Source organism: Mus caroli, unplaced genomic scaffold, assembly GCF_978045245.1.
Source record: "Mus caroli unplaced genomic scaffold, Mus_caroli_1 scaffold_9, whole genome shotgun sequence".
In the NCBI taxonomy this organism is placed as follows: Eukaryota; Metazoa; Chordata; class Mammalia; order Rodentia; family Muridae; genus Mus; species Mus caroli.
The window spans coordinates 41,365,992-41,385,726 of NW_028227264.1; the positions used below are offsets into that span (position 1 = coordinate 41,365,992).

Here is a 19,735-nt window from a genome sequence, read left to right on the forward strand (position 1 = left end):
AGTTTCTTTGTCCCCAGCACAGCAAGTGTGCAGTCTTTTGTTTCTCAAGTGTGTGTAACCTGGGATTGGATTTAATCTCTCTCTCTCTCTCTCTCTCTCTCTCACACACACACACACACACACACACACACACACACACACACACTTAGAGCAGAGTAGCTGTATTGTTAGTTTCTTTGTCCCCAGCACAGCAAGTGTGCAGTCTTTTGTTTCTCAAGTGTGTGTAACCTGGGATTGGGATTTAATCACGCACACACACACACACACACACACACACACAAGTTTCCTCTGGAAGTGGGTCACAGCTCAGCCACCACCGTGAGCTTTAGCATACTCTTATCCGTTGTTTGAAAACTGATCCTTAGTATAGCCAAACATATAAAAGATTTCTTTCCTTCTAAGATGATACCACAGTGAGCCCCCAGTGGCCTGGACCAGGGGTTCCTCTCAGGATGCTGAGCAGATTCAACAGTGAAAGCTGTTTATTGTCTTGGAAGGGTGGCCAGTGGAGTCCTAATCAGTGAGTTCTCAAGTGAAAGCCATGCAAAGAAATTAGCAAAGTCCTCTTCTTGGTTTCTAGTTCCAAATGAGCAGTCCCTTTGTTAAGGAACACTGCTCCTAATACATGCCCTTGGGATGGGAAAGCCTCCAATTTGCCCTCACTCTGAGGAATATCATCCAGGTTCTTAATCCAAGACAAGCCTTTATTTCTTGTCTCTTGCTCTGTTTCCCTCAAGGGCCCCATGAATGCAGTCAGCAGATTCTATGTGAATTAAGTGAAATGGCTGAGAAGACAGGCAACCTTACTTTTGGTAGGATTATATCTGGCCACTTTTTATTTAGATTTATATTGAAAGCTAACTATTGTCTGTTTGTCTGTTTACATATTTCCTCAGGGGAGGCTCCTTGAAAGGTGATCCTGAGGCCTCTGTACTGCCCCATCATCTAACTTTTCTGAAAATTTGGAGGATTCCCAGTCATCACTCACAAAGCCCAGGCTTTCTGTGTGTGCTGTGTGCATGCTCACACACGTGTAAGCGAATGCCCCTGAGAACTGTACCCCTAGAGCATCCTTCTGATGCTCCCTGGGTCTTGTCAGCAACACCTATTTTCACCACAGGCTTGCTCCCTCTGCCTCCTGGCACTTCAGTTTCTGGAATCCACTGATACTGACTGGAGAGTCAAATTACCACTTAGGTTGTACCCAACCTTTCTAAAATCTGCTCTCTGTCAAAATCGGACACAGGACTGGATCCCCACCTGACTTCGTACAATGTCTCTTCCACTGCTCAGTGCCATGAAGCCCAGCTTCTGATATCCAATGCCCACAACCATGCTGAGTGTCCCCATCTTGACTTCCTATCTGAAAGGTCACCCATCCGTTTACCCTCCGTTTCCGGTTGGTCTTTAGTTTGTCTTCTGAGCTCCGGAGACAGATTTTCACTTTTCTAAAGGATGCCTTTTTAGCACTAATAAAACTTTCATGCTTGTCTGCTTAATCACGCCAGCTTCACTGTCCCCTTTTTTACTTTTTGTTTTTGGCTCAGAGGTATATGAACCATCTGTGCCTCTAAAACAGTTTGCTTAAATAGCCTCCAGGCAGATTTTATGGTTTTTAAGTTTTTTACTTTAACCTTCAGCCTGCTGTTAGCCATTTTCATCACAGTGTTAAAATCAGCCTCTTTTGGAAATGACTGTCACTATGTGATTTTTTTTTTCCAGGCGCTCCTGGAACCGGAGAGAGGGCTGCCATCCCCGGCTGAACTGCAGGGCCCCCCTCGCAGTTCACAGCCACCTGAGGCAGCTGCAGGTGTGGGTAGCCTTGGCGAGGGCCAGCTCCTCCATCTGGCATCCTGAGCAGCAAGGCAGACACCTCTCGTTTGGAATATTCATGTGCACATCACCCAGTTAGGAACCCAGGAAGGCGGCATCTGAACCACTTACCTGCCTTGTTTATCGTGACATCTCTACAGAGTTATGATCCTAGGCTGAAACAAAGACTACAAAGAAAGGAGGGAATCTATGTCTTCCCACCGTACGATAAACACTGCCCTCGGTCACTGCAGCACATGTGCTATGTTCTTTCCACTTGATTATTGTGGTCCAGTCTGGGGACCTGGGTGTCAGTCAGCATGTCTCTGTCCTGGGACTCATTGTCAAACTTCCTGTCTGCTTTAGTAGTAACATAGCTATAGAATCACCACCAGCTATAGATACAACAGAACTACATCTCCCTGAACCCAGTATGGTGGCACGGGGGACACACATGTGCCCTTTTGTGGGTTTTTCCATCAAACCCCACAGGTGTCAGGCAGTCATTATCGAGGTCTCAAACCGCCGAAGTCCCTCATCCTCACCAGTGCATTTTTCAATGCACTCTTGTCTGTTTTCGTCGTTGCTTTCTGATATGTCTGATAGTTTAAACCACTTCTCTTGCGGTTATCACTCTTATCATTTCTTTCCAAATTCCCTTAGCTTTAGGGGTTACAAGCTGTCTATCCTCTACAAATTGAATTAGTTATCAAGAATTTGGCTAACACTATAGGCCATGAAGCTAAGTGAAAACTCGGGGGAGGCGAAGCCAGCAGGTCAGCCACAGTCTCCAAGATCTTGGGGTAGACTGGGAGGATGAATAAATTCACAAACAAATGGATACATGAGTTACGGTTTGAAGGACATTTCATTTGCTTGATTTTTTTCCCTGTGAGTCTGTAGACATACATGTACATGCAATTTGTACATGTACGTTCATGTTCATGTGTACATGGAACATATATGTGGGTACATAGGCTGCACACAGAAGCCCAAGAACAACATCCTGTGTTCTTCTCCAGGTGCCACTCACATTTTTGTTGTTGTTGAGACAGGGTCTCTCACTGGCCTGGAACTCACCAAATAGGCGAGGCTGATGGGAAGGACTCAATGGCAGAAGAGGGAGACACGCCTCTGTGTCCTCAGCCCAGTACTCTCTTCCTCTCTCTCTCTCTCTCTCTCTCTCTCTCTCTCTCTCTCTCTTTGTGTCTCTGCCTGTCTCTGTGTCTTTCTGTCTCTGTCTGTCTCTGTCTTCCTGTCTTTGTCTCTGTCTCTGTCTCTCTGTGTCTGTCTGTCTGTTTCTGTCTATCTGTCTGCCTCTGTCTATCTGTCTTTGCCTCTGTCTCTGTGTCTCTGTCTGTCTCTGTCTCAGTCTCTCTGTCTAACAGTTTTTCATCCTTCATGTTCCAAGTCTAGCATCACTCTCTGCCTTCCAGATTTGACTAGTCAAACCCCCCATGCTCTCACAGCACTCTGCTCCACTCCCCATCCAGTGAACTTTGCCATCTGTGACCTCCTTTAACGGAATGCCTGCAATCCTCACGAGGGCAGGAGCCAGGTTGCCATTGGCCACGATGAGCACAACAAACCACCCCAGCGCTAACTCACAGAAGCTGCTTGGCAAATACTTGCTGGATGATCTGTAGATCGATCTGTGAATGGTGCAGCTTTTAAAGCCTCTCTCTTCTAGCCATCCGAATGTGATGTGTCCAGTGTTGGAATGCATCCCGAGTCTTTTGAACACTTCGCTTTCCCTTCCCTGTCGCAGACATGGTTAAGCACTACAGAGAAAGTGGCTTTAATGTGTGAAGTGGTGAGCCCTTGAAAGCACAGCCTCATCCCATCCCACATCCAGGCCAAAGCATCTGCCTTTCCATTTGCAGGATGGTACCGGGCCAGCCTAACCCAAGCCATTTACACTAATGAAAATACACTATGCACCAGGCTCTCCGACTGAAACCTACCTTTATTACTGTCCGTGAATAGAGAGCAGTAACAACTAACCACATAGTTGTAATCTCATATCCTAGCGTCTGCAGACAGCAAAGAACGTCAACCCGTTAGCCCTGGTACCACACACAGCATTCTAAAACCTGGATTTCACAAACAGCTGGTCGGGAGTCGAGGAGGTTGTTCACTGAAGCAATCCAAGTGCTGACCACAATTTAAACTTTTAATCCACATTTAGATTCCACATGACACCAACCTAACAAGACTAGATAGACACAACACATTCCGTGCATGAAGAATTCAACCTCATGACATAACTTGAGATCATGGCTACCTCTCTACCAGGCATGTGCCAGCTCCTGCCATCAGCTGTCACTTGGGTGACCTCTCTTTTCTCAGACTTTCATTGTCACGGTTGCCCTTCCTCATATAGCCTGAGGAGCTTAGGGGCAGACAAACACATCAGAGGAAAGCTCAAATCTGTTCCAACTAACCAGAGAATTCTATTATGCTCACCATAGCCCCTCATTCTGAGATAAGCCTCTGGTGCGGGTGTGGGCAGTAAATGTTAGGACACAGCCACTCATGGGAGAACAGGGGAACTTGGAGTCCACATGTTGCTAGCAGCCGCTCCATGACACGTGGGCACTTGCCTTGGAATACAGCCAACACTCTGCTGTAGCTGGTCTTTGCTACTGGTGGGTTCTTTTTCATACCCTTTATCCCCCTGGTTTCATCCTCTAATACTAGATAGAACAGAAACAAGGATAGAGGGGGAGAGGGATGAGGAAAATCCCTGAATCTAATTCTTACAGCTGACCTTTGCCACTTTGTGGGTTCTTTTTCTCGCCATTTATCCTCCCCCACACCTGTTTCACCCCCTATCACTAGGTAGGAGAGAAAGAAGGATAGTGGAGGGAGATAGAAGGAGAGAGAGTGAGAGCGAGCGAGCGAGCAAGAGAGAGAGAGAGAGAGAGAGAGAGAGAGAGAGAGAGAGAGAGAGAGAGAGAGAGAGAGATCCCTGGATCTAACTTCTTTCCTTTGGTTTCTTCGTTGAGCATGCCTCTTTTGAGCATAGATGACAAACAACATCCCACACCACACACCCCTGAATGACCAACAATCACCAACCCCACCTCTCAGGGCCCTACCATTTCTATACCCTCTGAAAATTCCCAGAATTCCAAAAGTCACACAATCGCAGCCACTATCTGCAGCTGGCAAAACCACCCCTCTGCTAGAGCACGAGGCATATCATAGTCAGCTGCAGTAGACAGCCAAAGCAGCTCACACCCCAAAACCTGGGATTCAAGTGAAAACATATTCTTAAACTATTTCTCTGATTTTTAAAGAAACCAAAATCCCAGAATTGCCACTATGGTGTCCACACAATACAAAGACGGCAAAGGTAAACAATGGTGCCATCGTAAGACCGCTGCACCGCCATGTCAGCCTACCCCAAAGTATGAACAGAAGTACAGATGTCTCTTATTATTTAAGCCAGTCCCAGTTAGGACATACTATAGTAGTTAGCAGACTATGTCTATTTTTGGATAACATAAACTTCAAAATAATCCTTATACCCAACGACGGTCCTTCAACGTCACTGCTTCCTCCCATTGCTTCTGGAGGCAGCATTAGAGAAGCCTAAGGGTGTCACAGGCTTTCCACCCGAGTGGCTCTCTGTGAAGTGACCTCTCCCACAGGCTGGGATGGGCCCACCTACACTACAGCCAGCACTGTCCCTCCTCGCTTCCTCCTCCCCATCAGCTCCTCCCATAACACCACTGGACTGGTTTGACTTTAGCTACTGGGAAATGTTTCATAATTACTAATGAATAATTCAGCAAATAAGCTATTTTTAGTTTTCTATTACCAGGCACACCCAACTTTGATGGGAATTCTGTTGCCTTTCTAACTTTCCAAATCCCGTTTGCATGCAGGTTCTTAAATGAATCATTGCCTTAATGGAAGTTCAATCAGCAACCAATACTGGATCACTCCACTACCCTGCACAGCAACTTCTTGGGGTTGTACTGCACTTAGAATCAACCCCAAAAGGCTTCCTCTCCAGCTCCACAGCTTGGCTCCTAGCCACCTGCATCCTTCATCCCCAGACACCCCGCCCTTCCTGGACTGTTCAAAACTGCCACGCTCGTTTCTGCCTTCCGACCTCTACTTTCCTACTCCTCTTTCCTGCTGGCACCTCCTGCTACAAGCCAGTCACACAACTAGCTTTGTCATTTCCTTCTGTCCCTACCTACGTGCCACCTCCTCCAAGATGGCATCCATAGTCACAAGATGTAAAGCGCCCATCACAGACAGTCACATCTCCCCACCTGCTCTCACAGCATTCATCACTACAGGAAATTATCTATCTACCCACTGGGATATAGCTTCCTGTAAGAGTTCCTTTAGGGCACAGGCTTTTCCTTTTACTCGTGTGTGTGTGTGTGTGTGTGTGTGTGTGTGTGTGTGTGTGTGTGTGCGCGCGCGCGCGCTCGCGCTTTATTTTTATCTTTTGATTTTTTTTTTTTTCTGAGACAGGATCTCACGTAGCCTAGGCTGTCCTGAAACTCCTGCATTGCCAGGGGTAGCTTGGACCCCCTATTCCTCCTGTCTCTACCTCCCAAATGCTAAGGCTACAGGCATGAGCCATCACTTCTAGATTTTAGCATTTTATTTTATTTTAGACTGATTAGATGACTAAGTAACAAACCTTGAGAGTGCTTATTTTTCTAGAGTAAAAACAAATGAGAGCAAGAAGGAGGCATTTCTTTTCCACCAGGCAGATTCCCCTTGTCTTTCACATCAATGATGCACACTACATTATAGTAGTTTAAGGAACATACATCCTTACAGATGCTGAACTGGGCCTCCAGAAATCCTTAAAACAGAATGTTGCATGTATAATCATAAAACTTTTCACCATATGTCAATTATAAATCATTCAATCAAGACATATTACAAGATAATATCTTTCATTGGATCTATACAGAAGTCACCACTTTATCATGGGTGTTTGGTGATATTTTAGACGTCACACATATCTCTAAATGCCTCGTACACCTCTGAGCTTCCAAAATACACTTAGTGGGGAGGATGTAGCTTTTAATGCTAATGTGCTAGTCAAAAAATTTATACGTTAAAAGAGATAATTTAAAAATAAATTTAAGAGAAAATTCAAATGTGTATGATTAAAAACTGTATGTAAAATGTTTCATTTATATCATAAATTCTATTGCTATAGAAAAATAATCATTTCAAAATCAAGGCAGTTTTTTTCCCCCACAATCAAACGTGGTTAAATACATTTCACCATATTTATGAATGATTTCTCCTTCTCATCGCTAATGCTCGCTCATAAATCACTATAATGTTTCCAAAGTACATTTGGAAGTAAAAAATTCACATCTACTAACTATATTTCCTCTATCTGGAGATGAATTAAGTAGAAAATACATTAATATCTGAATTTATAATAGAACAGTTAACCCTTAGCCACAGCCAACTGATGAAGTGTCTTTTACCATGTGAGGACTAATCAGGGCTCCTAACGCTATGCAAGTCGACAGTTGAGGGTCTTAATCATGAGTGGATTTTAGTCCCCTATTTACATTTCCTCTGGAGGATGACCTACAAAGACACCGCATGATTGAATAAATGTAACTCTCTGGCTTAATCTCATCACTTAAAATGTTACTTTAATAACATTACATAGCTTAAAGACAGCCCTCACCACCAAAGATCATGTCATCTCTCGGCTGAATTCAGCAATCAAACATTGAACAAGTCTGAGGCAGGTATAACGGCACAGTCCTGTAAGAGCAACTACGGAGGATCCCAAGTTCAAGGCCTACTTAGTCTACTTAGTTAGTTCAAGGCCAGCCTGGACAACTTAAAGAGACCCTTTCTCAAAATAAAATATTTTAAAAACTGGGGCTATCTCTCTCAGTGGCACGTTCTTGCCTAGCATATGCAGCACCTAAGGCTCGATGCCTGGTACTAGAGACAAAGACAGAAAGATAACAAACCAAGGACGCCCCACATGAGCAAGTCTCAGCACTGACTTAGTGAGTCTTGGCCTGACTCTGAGCAGTGAGACATTAAGTCTGGGCTTACTGGCTACTGACTCCCATCCCCAGCCTCTGATCATCTCCATCTCTGTTAAGGACTCTAGGAGTATTGCTTACCCAAGATGATCAGTAAACGACAGCAGGGTGCAAGCAACTTCAATGGCTTCATATGGTTACTAGTTAGCCTTCGCAGGCTTCTAGTGGAATATAGCCCTGCCCACATCCATTGACACACATTAGACTCCACTGTGTAGACAGCTCCCCTAAGGGTGGATTGTAGCATAGGGATTTCCATGCAATCTGATATGCAGCGACAGGAACTAAGTGGCTTTTTAAAGCAATTTTTTTTTCTTTATTCTATCCCAAGCCATGATCATGTGAGCTTCAGCTAGGAAGCCAAGGAACAAAGAGTTATGCACATCTTGCCCAGCCCATACTTTTACTCATGGTTCAAAAGCTACACAGAGGCATCGAAATGGAGGGAAACTAATAATAGCCTATGCACACCCAAAACTTGGGATCTTGTGGATATGACCTTCCTGGGTATGCTAGATTTTAGAATCAGACCCTGCAAATGTCTATGGAAAAAAAAAAAAAAAACAAACTCCGGGCTCATTCAACTATCTTAAAATATCTCGGTGTGAGCCCCCAGGCCTCTTTGGCATGCATTTATTCAGATATTCTACATTTTTAGCAAAGCATGAATTAACAAGAGTGCGACTTCAATCCTAGAAAGACACATGATCATTTTCTCTTGGTTTCTCTGGCTAGCTCACACAAAACTTCCCAACTCTGCCCCTGCACTGTTCACCAATGGGTTTTAGGAAGCTTTTTTTTTTTTTTTTTTTTTTTTTTTTTGAGCAGGCAAGCGCAGGGAGTGAAGCCGTGCTGAGTGCAGGTTAGGAGGAGAGAAACCCCTCAAAACGACTCCTCAGATCATTTGCAGTTCTCGTTCTTCAAATAAACCAAGCACTATTAGTAACAAGGCAGGAATCCTGGCATGTGACTGGATCAATTAGGCGAATATACAGCACAAATAAATAGATCCCTTCCTGATCGTTCGTTTCCTGAACTGCCCACTGCCCAAACAGACAGACTACAAATTCCAAATGTGCACATTTATCTCCATGTAGCAGAAGTCACTGGGACACAATGTGGCTGATGAAATCTGACACTGTGGTTAATGTTAAAGGGGAGTGTGCCTCCTGGATGGATTGGATAATTACTGGCAGCTCAGATGAGAAAGACTTGATTCAAGTGACTAGCATTAGCTAGCACCAGAAGGAGAGCCAGAGATCTACTGTGTCTGGAATTAGCATTCCCCTGTATGTGGCAACAATCCTGTATGCTGATCAGCAGGAAACTAGTACCAGATTTATCAAAAATCCCCACTCGGCTCACACTCGCTGAGAAAACGGAGTCTTGAAGCTACGTAGAGTCTTGATCACCTCCTCACATTTAATTGAAATACTCGGTGGTATTTAGAAGCTGGTATTCATTCTGGATAACATCTTAGGATTCTTTGTTTCCCTTCACAAGCTCCAAAGCCCATTAGAAAACGGAAGTGTTTGCTAAGTCCTTCTTTTCAGGATATACTCACCTGTCCATTCTGATTGCACGCAGGTCTCCCTTACACATACAATTCTCACACAAGTTTCAAGGATTCGGGTTAATATAAGGATCTGTGCGTGTCCCCGAGGCCTGGGGTGGCATTCGTAGGGCACTGTGTCCCACCTGCTTGCAGAACTTCTGTCCTGGATCTCTCTCTGGCTTTCCACAGAAACCTGTGCTTTAAGTTTTCCCCTCAACTTCACTTCATTCCACCTGCCAGAGCTTCCGGCTTTCTTCCTGCTCACAGAGTGTTCCAGGGACTAGCCCTCTCCTCCCCCCCATTATTGCTCTCAGAGACTCCCAATTATGGCAGCTCACTACAATTCCATTCCATATTTTAAAATGTGAGAGTACAGGAAAGCTGTTGGCTTAGTTGTTTTTTTCCCAGAGCTTCCTGAGGACGTCCCTGTTTGCTATGTCCAAAGGGAACTTAGACCTCAGCCTACAAACTGAAGGCCTGGAGAGAGGACTAACCTATATGCTAAGCAGTTGGAAGGTTTTTCTAAGACTGAGCAGCCAAAGCCAAGTGCAGGCCAAATGCAGACAATCAGATCTTGCAAGCTTCCCTATGCCCAATAAAAGCATCCAGTAGAACAACCCTGGCTCCTGGCCTCATTTACTTGCAAGCCAGTGTGCAAACATCAAGCAGAATCAAGTCTTTGGCTAGAGACTGAGGCAGTTAGAGGACATTAGCTGCAAGTAATTTCTTAATGTCCTTCTCAAAGCTTTGTGAATGACAGCCATTTTGCAATTAAACATTGCACGTGTCTAAAGAGTAAAAGCTGGACACGTTAACCAGTATATTAGCAGAGAGATTGCTACATATTTCTTCTACACTACTGGGTTTCATAATTAAGTCTAAAACCAGGAAATCTTTTCAGGCCATGCTTAAGTTTAATTTGAAAAACCAAAACAGGTCCCAGATATAGCTGTCTCTTGTGAGACTATGCTGGGGCCTAGCAAACACATAAGTGGATGCTCACAGTCAGCTATTGGATGGATCACAGGGCCCCCAACGGAGGAGCTAGAGAAACTACCCAAGGAGCTAAAGGGATCTGCAACCCTATAGGTGGAACAACATTATGAACTAACCAGTTCATAATGGTTAGTTCGGAGCTCTTGACTCTAGCTGCATATGTATCAAAAGATGGCCTAGTCGGCCATCACTGGAAAGAGAGGCCCATTGGACACACAAACTTTATATGCCCCAGTAAGGGGAATGCCAGGGCCAAAAATGGGAATGGGTGGGTGGGGAAGTGGGGGGGGGGGTATGGGGGACTTTTGGGAGAGCATTGGAAATGTAAACGAGGAAAATACGTAATAAAAAAAAAGAAAGAAAGAAAAAGAAAAACCAAAATAACAACAACAACAACAAAATTACACTCTATGTATAAATAAAATATAACGACAAAAACTGTGATGATGTATGCTAATTAGTGATGGGTTCCCTCTAAAAGACACCTCTAATAAAACACTGGGATGCATCCAGGCTATAGTTTGACAGTCAAATCAATGCTTATTGCACAATAGTCCCCACGCAGAGTGTCTGTTACGACGGCAGCTATCGGGAAACCGCAATGACATCGCTCGCAAGCATCTCCATCTCTAGCATCTATGATCTCCACTGTGCGTCATGATGGTGCACTGGGAGCTACAACATCTGCTAAAGAAGAATCTATTCCTGCCTCAATCCATGGGAAGTGGAAGGAGGAGGTAAAGTTGGATGCTCTTAGGAGCCTGTATTTATTACTTTCCAATGCCATTCGGAACACCACAAACTTGAGGTTTGAACAAGGAAAGGAAGCAGTCATCCTTGCCTTACATTGGCCATTTTCCTTCAGTTTTGATTTCCTGGTTCCTTTTGGAATACTAGTTTAGACAACAGGATATTTATTTCTCACAAAAAAAAAGAAAAAAAGACAAAATAAATGCTATTCAGAGTACTATTTGTAGTCTTGTTAAGATCTTTTTTAAGAGGGATAATAAAAAGAACATTTTAGGCACTCTGCCATTTTACAAAGTAGAATTGATATTAAAAGGTTGAACTCGGGCTAGAGAGTTGGCTCAGTGGCTGTTTTTCCAAAGGACCTGGTTCAATTCTGAGCACCCACATGGTAACCCACAACTATCTGTAACTTCAGGCCTGAAAGTCATGCATGCAGGCCAAACAGGCATTCACATACAACAAACATAAAATACAAATAAAGCAAGTTAAACTCAGTGCTTCTGCATCTACTGCAAAAGCAGCAAGGCGGCTTTACAACCTCTGACTCCTTCCTTATGACTCTCTAGGGTAAAGGCACTCTCAAGTCCTATTCTCTGTGGCCTCTAGAGCACTCTGAGAAGTTGTCCCTGTCTGGAACCCCATAGAAGAGGAAGAGTGTGTGAGCCAGAGGGGGGAGGACACCAGGAGAACAAGGCCCTCTAGATCAACTGAGCAAAGCTCGTGTGAGCTCACAGAGACTGAAGCTGCACGCACAAGGCCTGTCCGGGTCTGCACCAGGTCCTCTGTGTATGTCCCGTGGCTTTCAGTTTAAGTGTTTATGGGACTCCTGAGTGTGTGCACAGCAGGTCTCTGATGCTTGTGCCTGCTCTTTTCCTTCGGTTGGCTTGCCTTGTCCAACTTCAATGTGATGGTTTTTGTTTTATCTTATTATATTTTATCATGTTGTGTTTGCTGTTATCTCTTAGAAGCCTGTTCTGGTCTAATGAGAGACAGAGACGGAGTGGATCTGGTTGGGAAGGAGGGGAGAAGAGAAGGAACTGGTAGGTGTAGAGGGTGGGAAAACTGGAGTCAGAATATATTATATGAAAAAAGAAGGAAGCTACTTTTAATAAAAGGGGGAAAAGAAGAAAAGGTGTCACTGTCTCAAATAATGAGATTGACATGCCATCAGTAGCCAATGTCCATGCCCCTAGATTACATAAGTCCCTCCCATTGGTACCCAATGTCCTACGCCAATGCCCAGTGCCTGTAGACTATATAAGCTCTTCCTACACTGGTTTAAAAATCTTTGAGTCAGCAGTTAAACCTTGTAGAAATCAGGCTGGTATAAGATACATTATGAATTAACACTGTCCACATCTCAGAGCCAACATCCTGCAATGTATAAACGCATAGCTGCATGGATTCTGTAAGTGAATACAGCTGTGACTCATGGGCTTCTCACAGAATGTTAGCAGGAACAGTCTGCAAAAAAAAAAAAATGCCTACATGCTTGTAGCCATCCAGATAACTTCTAGATAAAATTTGAATTCAGTTTAAAGCATACCAGAACTGGTTAACTCAGCCACCTGCTCACCTGACTCTAAAGTGCGGAGCTTTATGAGAGACGAATGTGACATTTTTTTTTCAGCCTCCTGGGTCCCAAAGAAAAAGAAAGGCTTGAGAAGCAAATGAAATTTTAAAAGCTCATTTTCATAGGCCTTCATTTGGAGTGTTGAGCTATTTTTATCTTTGTTTTTAGCAGCAACGCCATGCTGCCTGTAGTCGCAAGCATTTCTGGGGAGGCGTGCACAGGGGCCCAAGCACAGCTGTCCAATTTACATTCACAAATGCAGGTGTTGCTCAGACACAAAACAGAGGTCGGCTGAATACCGCTCCTAATTATCTACCTTGTCTGAGGGTTTTCCTTTGTAAAGTTATGCGTGCAATTTGGGTTCAACTTGGAGGCCATTTTTAGATCCCAGCATGCTATCCAGCAAGAAATGGGCTGTCATTATAAAGCATAATTTACAGCATAGTTAATTTCACATTTAAAAAAAAGTCTACTCTATACCTAAGACAAAACTCTATTCTGTGCATGCATTATTTGCTGTTTTCCATCTACTTCTTGGTATTTAAAAACATGGGAAGAGGGAAGCTTGTTATGTAGAAATGGGAAGGATTTCTAAGATGAAGTCTACTAATGAAAACTAAGAACTTTGTTAAATGATACAAGAAGAGATGTAGCTATCTGCCACGGTCTGCAGTTGGGAACACTCTGGGGCATGTAACAGCAGTTCTTAGAAATGGCCGGATGCAGTTCTGGGATCTAATACAAGCCATTAGGAAACCTAATCCTTAAATGAAATGACCACAAAATCCTATCAGTTAACAGAAATGCAGCAGCTGTACATGTTTATAGTAATACAATAGGATATTGTTTCAGAGATAACACTCGGGGAAAAAGCAGAACCTAGTGGGTAATGTAAGACGTTGATTTCTCTATTTGGAGAAATTGACCAGGCAGAGCTTTGGAATACATAAACAGGAGAGAAGGTGAAAGAAGACAGGTCATATGTGTGCTAAGGGGCCGCAGAGACCAGCAGGCAAAGTCACTGGCTAGGTCAAACCATAGCAACTCCCCAGGTTTGCAAGATGCTAGAGACTCATCCCAGGAGCTCCTCACAGGAAGTGAGGTTGAGTGGGCCTTGCCTCACTTCTGACTGTACCTCCTCTGCGTTCCAAATACTAACTCTTACCCTGCTTCTTGTTAAGCTGTTAAGTTTCAAACCCAGGACACGCTGCTGAAGTGTCTATTCAATATATCAAAGCAGACCTGGCTTCCAGGATCTCCTAGCATCCCTCAGTCCCTACCTATTTCAGGGCATGGCTGGCAGACCCCGCCCTCTACCCTGAACTTGGCTCTTCCCTATATAATCCAGACCTTTTGGTTTTCTGCCCTTTTTCTTTTTGTTCTCTTTGTACCTCTGGCCTCCTAGCTTCTGCACTTGGCGACCCTCTCTTCCTTCCCCTCCCCCTCTTCCCTCATGGTCCAGGGTCATGACCACTCTGGACTCTCCCAGATGTGTCTGCCTCTGGCTACGCTCTCCCACATACCTGTAGTAAACTTTCTTCTCCACCATACCCAGGATCAGTCCTGTGCTTTCATCCCTTTTTATTTCTTTTTCTTCATTCAATTTCCATTAGCCATCTTTCAAAAATGCATGCCATAGAAGCTTATAATTCAGTTTCATCTTAAACTTTATCACTATATTTTAAAAGCATATATATATATACATATATACACATATATATATATATACACATATACATATCCACACAATATGCTTTTAAAATATGTGGGTATATATACATACACATGTACATATACATATACACACACACATACTGTCTAACAGTGTACTCTGGACTGCTCTTCCAGTGGCATCAGATGCCTTTCCTCAAAGACTGACTGCAGAGTGTAAGTGGTATCATTAGTGTTGTGATACTGCGTCTTTCTTGGCCTTATTCTCTGCCAGCAGTCCATTGATATTGTAGAATGACAAAAGGCCCTGCTCTACAGCCATATTCTGTGGCAGAATACAAAGTATTTTGTTGTTGTAAGTAGAGCTTTAAAAAAGAAACTGCTAGGTCCACTCCTGGGACTGTTATTCTCAGTGTTCTGCATTCGGAATGGGCGCCCCAGGCTCTTGGAGATCATTCTAATCTCCTCCCGAGGGAAAGTGAACTCTACTCTTGACTGTCCCCAAAGATGTCCAGACAGTTTCCTTACTTGTCTCCTAGTTCCAGTGAAGATTGTGAGCCTAATTCTTAGAGACTGCTACTAAAATTCCAACTCATTGAATTCTGCAGCCTAATTTTTCAGGCATTCTGGTTTCTGGCAAAATGAATGTGACCCAAATTTGCAGGAGATTATTTGCTGCAATGGTGCTTGCAATGCAGTGAGCCCTGATTAGCATTCAGGATTGCAAACTTTAGAAAGGCAAGTTCTTGCTTCAAGAATGGACAGGTTTTTATCTTGTATTACAGAAAGGGAAAGGCTAAATGCTTGGCAAAATGTGGACAGTTTCATGAAGTAAGGACGTTTTGCAGATCAATGAGAAATAATCAAAGGCTAGAAATGGACTTCAGTCCTTGGTGACAAATGTCGTTAGCAAGTCCTTAAGAACCGGGAAGTTCTTGTGCCAGTGTGTGCATGTGCTTGTTAAAACCTCATGCATCCCATTTCTAATGTTTATTACAGAGTGGTTAATACTGTTCTAAAAGCCCATCTTCAGACCTAGACTGCCTTAAAAAAAAAAAAAAGTCAAAACTTTACTAGGTCTCTTCCTGTGCTAATCCATTACTCTCATGAGTGAGCAGTGTTAGCGTATGTATTCATTATTGCCCCTCTTGTCATGATCAATCAACTCTAACATCCCGTGTCAAGGGAGGTTTGACAATTTTGTCTTGACTAGACTCTGTGCGTCAGGTTTTGGAAACGCAGCAGCCATATCCCCCACTGTGTGTGTGAACTAGAGCCTTTCTCTGCTGCTAATGCCTGGCTCTCCCCTGCTACTTCTCCCTGGTGGGCTCTAGACTATGCCCTCCGGTTAGGGTACCAGCTGGGACTTCAGTTCTTCCTCAGATTCACTCACCTCTCAGAACTCAAACACCAAGCCAAGAGAAATTGATGGTCAAGGTATGTTAGGGTGGGGTTTCTTATTCCAAAAAAGTTAAGCATGACAGGAAGAAACGGACAAAACAGAATAAAGACTACACAGGGGGCAGGGCCACAGTGAGTCCAGCTAGGGCTAGGAGGCGCATGCGCACGCGAGGGTGGCCCGCAGCCTCTCTAAGGTGGCTTACCTTGTTTCTTTTGAAGTAGGCTCTCCGGCAGGCCGCAAAGCATTTCTCGCTGCAGAAGCTTTTCACCTCGCTTCCCATACTCAGGGAATAGCGCTTGATCCCCACTTTCTGGCACCAGGCACACATTATTTGTACATTTGACACATCATCTTCTATAATAAAAGTATAAGAAAAACGTTCATATCAGAAGCAAACATCCCTTCATATTTAGACACACCCTGACCCTGACCGAGTTCCCCGGGGTCGACTTGCAATTTCCAGACCTCACCATTTTCTAATGGCTGCCAATCTTAGGGGCAGGGGTGGGGATGGGGGCAGGGTCGGTGTGAAGCTGGAGCAGCAGGGTGTATTTGTTTGTTTTTCTCCTTAGGGGCTTGTGGGTGTTCTTGTTTCCAAAAGACATTTTACTTAGAAACCAGAGCACCATTACAAAGCTACAGGAATTCCAGGGGTACTTAGCCTCCTCTCAATCTGTCTAGTCAAACCACCCTGAGAGATAAAGGAAGAGTTTATAAAATAAACAGCCCATTTCCTCAAGGGTCACCTGTGGAAAGTCTTCAAAATGGGCAGTAGGTGGGGCAACTTGGGCCATGCAAACCTGTGTGTGCAACTCAGTACCCTTGTGTGAACTTTTGACAGTCAGGGGCCAGCAACACCACACATGCTCCCATCATAGGTAAAAGAACACTACTGTATTTTACTGCCACAACATGATTCCCAAGCCACCTGCTTAATCAAAAAGGCAATGTGAATGGCCAAATTCCGGCAGTGGACAACAGGCAGGCCTGGCTTACTGGGCATTCTCCTGCAGTGAGCCTTCCAGCCCCGATGACCTCCAGGAAGCACAAGCTCATTTAACTCGGCTCTGTCTGATGTGGGTTCTGGAAGAGGGAATTCCCAGTATGAGGTTGTGAGAGTATTCTCAGGCAGACTGGGGGGGCGGGGGGAAAGAGGGTCCCTCAGCTCCTGGAAGAGCCCTCAACCGTGTCAGCAAGGGTGCTCAGATGGGGTCTAGATGGTTTGCAAGCATTTCTAATATTCGAGATGCTACATGGCATCCCCTTCTATAGGAAGAGAAACGTAACTAGCATAAGCTACCACGACTGTCACATCCATTTCTGCTTAAGACAGATGGGCTGTTAAAGAGAGCAAAGAGAATGAATTAAATTAAGCATACCAAGTGAAGCACAATGCAGAGGAAGGAACCACAGGAAGGCTGGTGGCACTCAAATGCCTGAGGCTTGGGAATATTGGTCTCTTTTAGGGAAGTAAACAATGTTGGAAATTCTTAAAAATATTTTCTGGCTGACTCCTGGGAGCTTTCAGTGTATCTTGAGCAGTGTTCTCTGTCCTCTCATTTGACTCTGTGTGTGTGTGTGTGTGTGTGTGTGAACATGTGCATATATGTCTGCATGTCTGTGTGTATACATGTGTGTGTCCAAGTGTGTGTGTGTGCATGTCTGAGTGTGTTTATGTGAATGTCTAAGTATATATGTGCATGTATGAGTCTGTGTGCATTTATATGTGATGTATGTGCATTTATGTGTATATGTCTCTGAGTGTATATGTGCATTATGTGTGTACATGTGTGTATGTTTATATATGTCTTTATCTAAGCTTATATGCACATGTAAATGTGTTGTATCAGTGTCTTTGTGTATAAACATGTATGTTTCTGTGTACATGTATATGTATGCACATATCTGTATGTATGTATTTGAGTGCATATGTGAATTATGTGTGTATGTGGTACATATATGTATGTGTGTACTGTGTTATCTGAGTTTGTACATGCATGTTATGTGTGTACATGTGTGTATCTAAGTGTGTATGTACATTATGTGTGTGTGCATGTTTCTGTGTGAGTATGTATATGTATATATATATATATGTGTATCTGAGTGTATATGTGCATTATGTGTGAACATGTATATGTGTATATGCATGTACATGTGTGTATATGTATGTATATGCATGTATGTCCGTATGTGTGTGCATGTGCGTATCTGAGTGTGTATGTGTATTATGTGTGTATGCATGAGCATGTATATGAGTGTGTATGTGCATATGTGTGTGCATGTGTATGAGTGTGTATATGCACATATGTGTGTATGTATATGTGCGCATGTGTATGTCTGAGTGTATATATATTGTGTGTGTCTATGTGTATGTGTATGTGCATGAGTATGTCTGTCCATGGGTGTGTGTGTGTGTGCACATGTGTAGCTCTAGTTGCCATATCAGCTGCAATCCTTCTTTATAGACTCTGTTTTGTACTAACCCAGATTCATAATTCAGACATGAATGGGAATCACAAAATCCCCAACAAACTCCAGCATAGTGTGTCTGACTTCTGAGTGAACCCTCAGAGACTAATTGCTAAGCGGGGCCCTCCCCCTGGGTTGTTGATACATCCATGGCTCATAGAGCCTGTCATGCACTCATCCCACTTCCAGGGAAAAGATCTGCTTTGAGGCACTGTGGTCATCAGCCTGCAAAACTAGAAACAAACGAATGTGTGATGCAGTGACAGGGCGTTTCTCCCCAAGTGTTTGCTCAGAGCCACGTGCAGCACTTTGTCTACTGGCAGGATAAACACGGTCATTTTAATAACGCGTACTAGTTCACAAATCACACACTGGAATCTATGGCTCATTATCAAATGCGACAGTATAAGAGGACCTTTGCTGTTAGTAAACATTTTTGATAACATAACATTCTTTAATAAAGCCAGTGATATGAATTCACATGTAACATAATTACTGCATTGGATGGATATGTTCTATTCAAAGAGCTGTTATTTCTATTTCATAGGATTTCTATATGACACCTACCTATGAACGGATGCTTCTCATGGCATGAAAAGTTAGCAAAAAACTAAGAGACCACAGGTAAAGTGCTTTCTTAGATTACTAATAGTTTAAAGTGATTATCCATCACTACTACACCAACTAGCACTAATAGTTCCTATTATTCCAGTTGACACGCTGCCTTAAAGTCTAAATTCCTGAAAAAGAAGATGACAACGCAGAGCTCTCACAAATGACCTGGTGGTAAGGTAATGAGCTCCGCTCTGGTGAAACCTGTAAGTAAAAATGTCATGACGGATGTCATTTGGCCTCACCAGTTCAACAAGGACCCCACTTCCCAAGGAGTCACTCGAGAACACACATTCATTTTGCCTTCGCATTCCTTCCTTTAAATAGTCTGGTTTGAGAAAGAAAACATGACATTTTAAAGTCCTGGCTCTTTTAGCTGTAATACACTAAAGCAGAGACTGGACAGTGCAAAGGGTGGGGCTGTAGGAGGCAGGGGGTTAGCCCACCACAGGAGTCTGGCCCTGAGGAAGACAGGTACCTGTAGGGTCAAGGGCAACCTGAGCCCTTCTCCAGCTCCACTCCAGAGTCACTGGGAAGTAAAGAGTGGCGAGGACAGCTAACAAATAAAAGTGTACAACTTTGAAACACGTTAGTCTCATGAAATGTTCTTAAAGGGAGAAGAAAAGACACTTTTGTTTTCTTATAAAAGTTGTGGAGCAACAATTAGCAACTGTCTTGCTAACTAAATCAGTATTCCTATCTGTTCTGCTTCTCACAGGCAAGAGCTCTGGGAAGGCGCTGTGGGATGTTGATGTCTCCTTTTCTGATACAAAGTTCTCAACTGTGACTGACCCAAACATGAGTCTGAGAAGTGGGTGATTCCAAAAGTTCAC

General features: G+C 43.7%; 1 protein-coding gene across 2 annotated transcripts in view; it reads right to left on the bottom strand.

The window, feature by feature from the left end:
- Positions 1–19,735, bottom strand: part of Sobp (sine oculis binding protein homolog) — a 173,449-nt gene that overhangs the window by 106,356 nt on the left and 47,358 nt on the right. For both annotated transcript variants that reach the window (XM_085842803.1, XM_085842802.1), the window contains exon 5: positions 16,024–16,175. In XM_085842803.1, the coding sequence (XP_085698929.1) occupies positions 16,024–16,175 (152 nt within the window). The remainder of the gene's footprint in view (positions 1–16,023; positions 16,176–19,735) is intronic.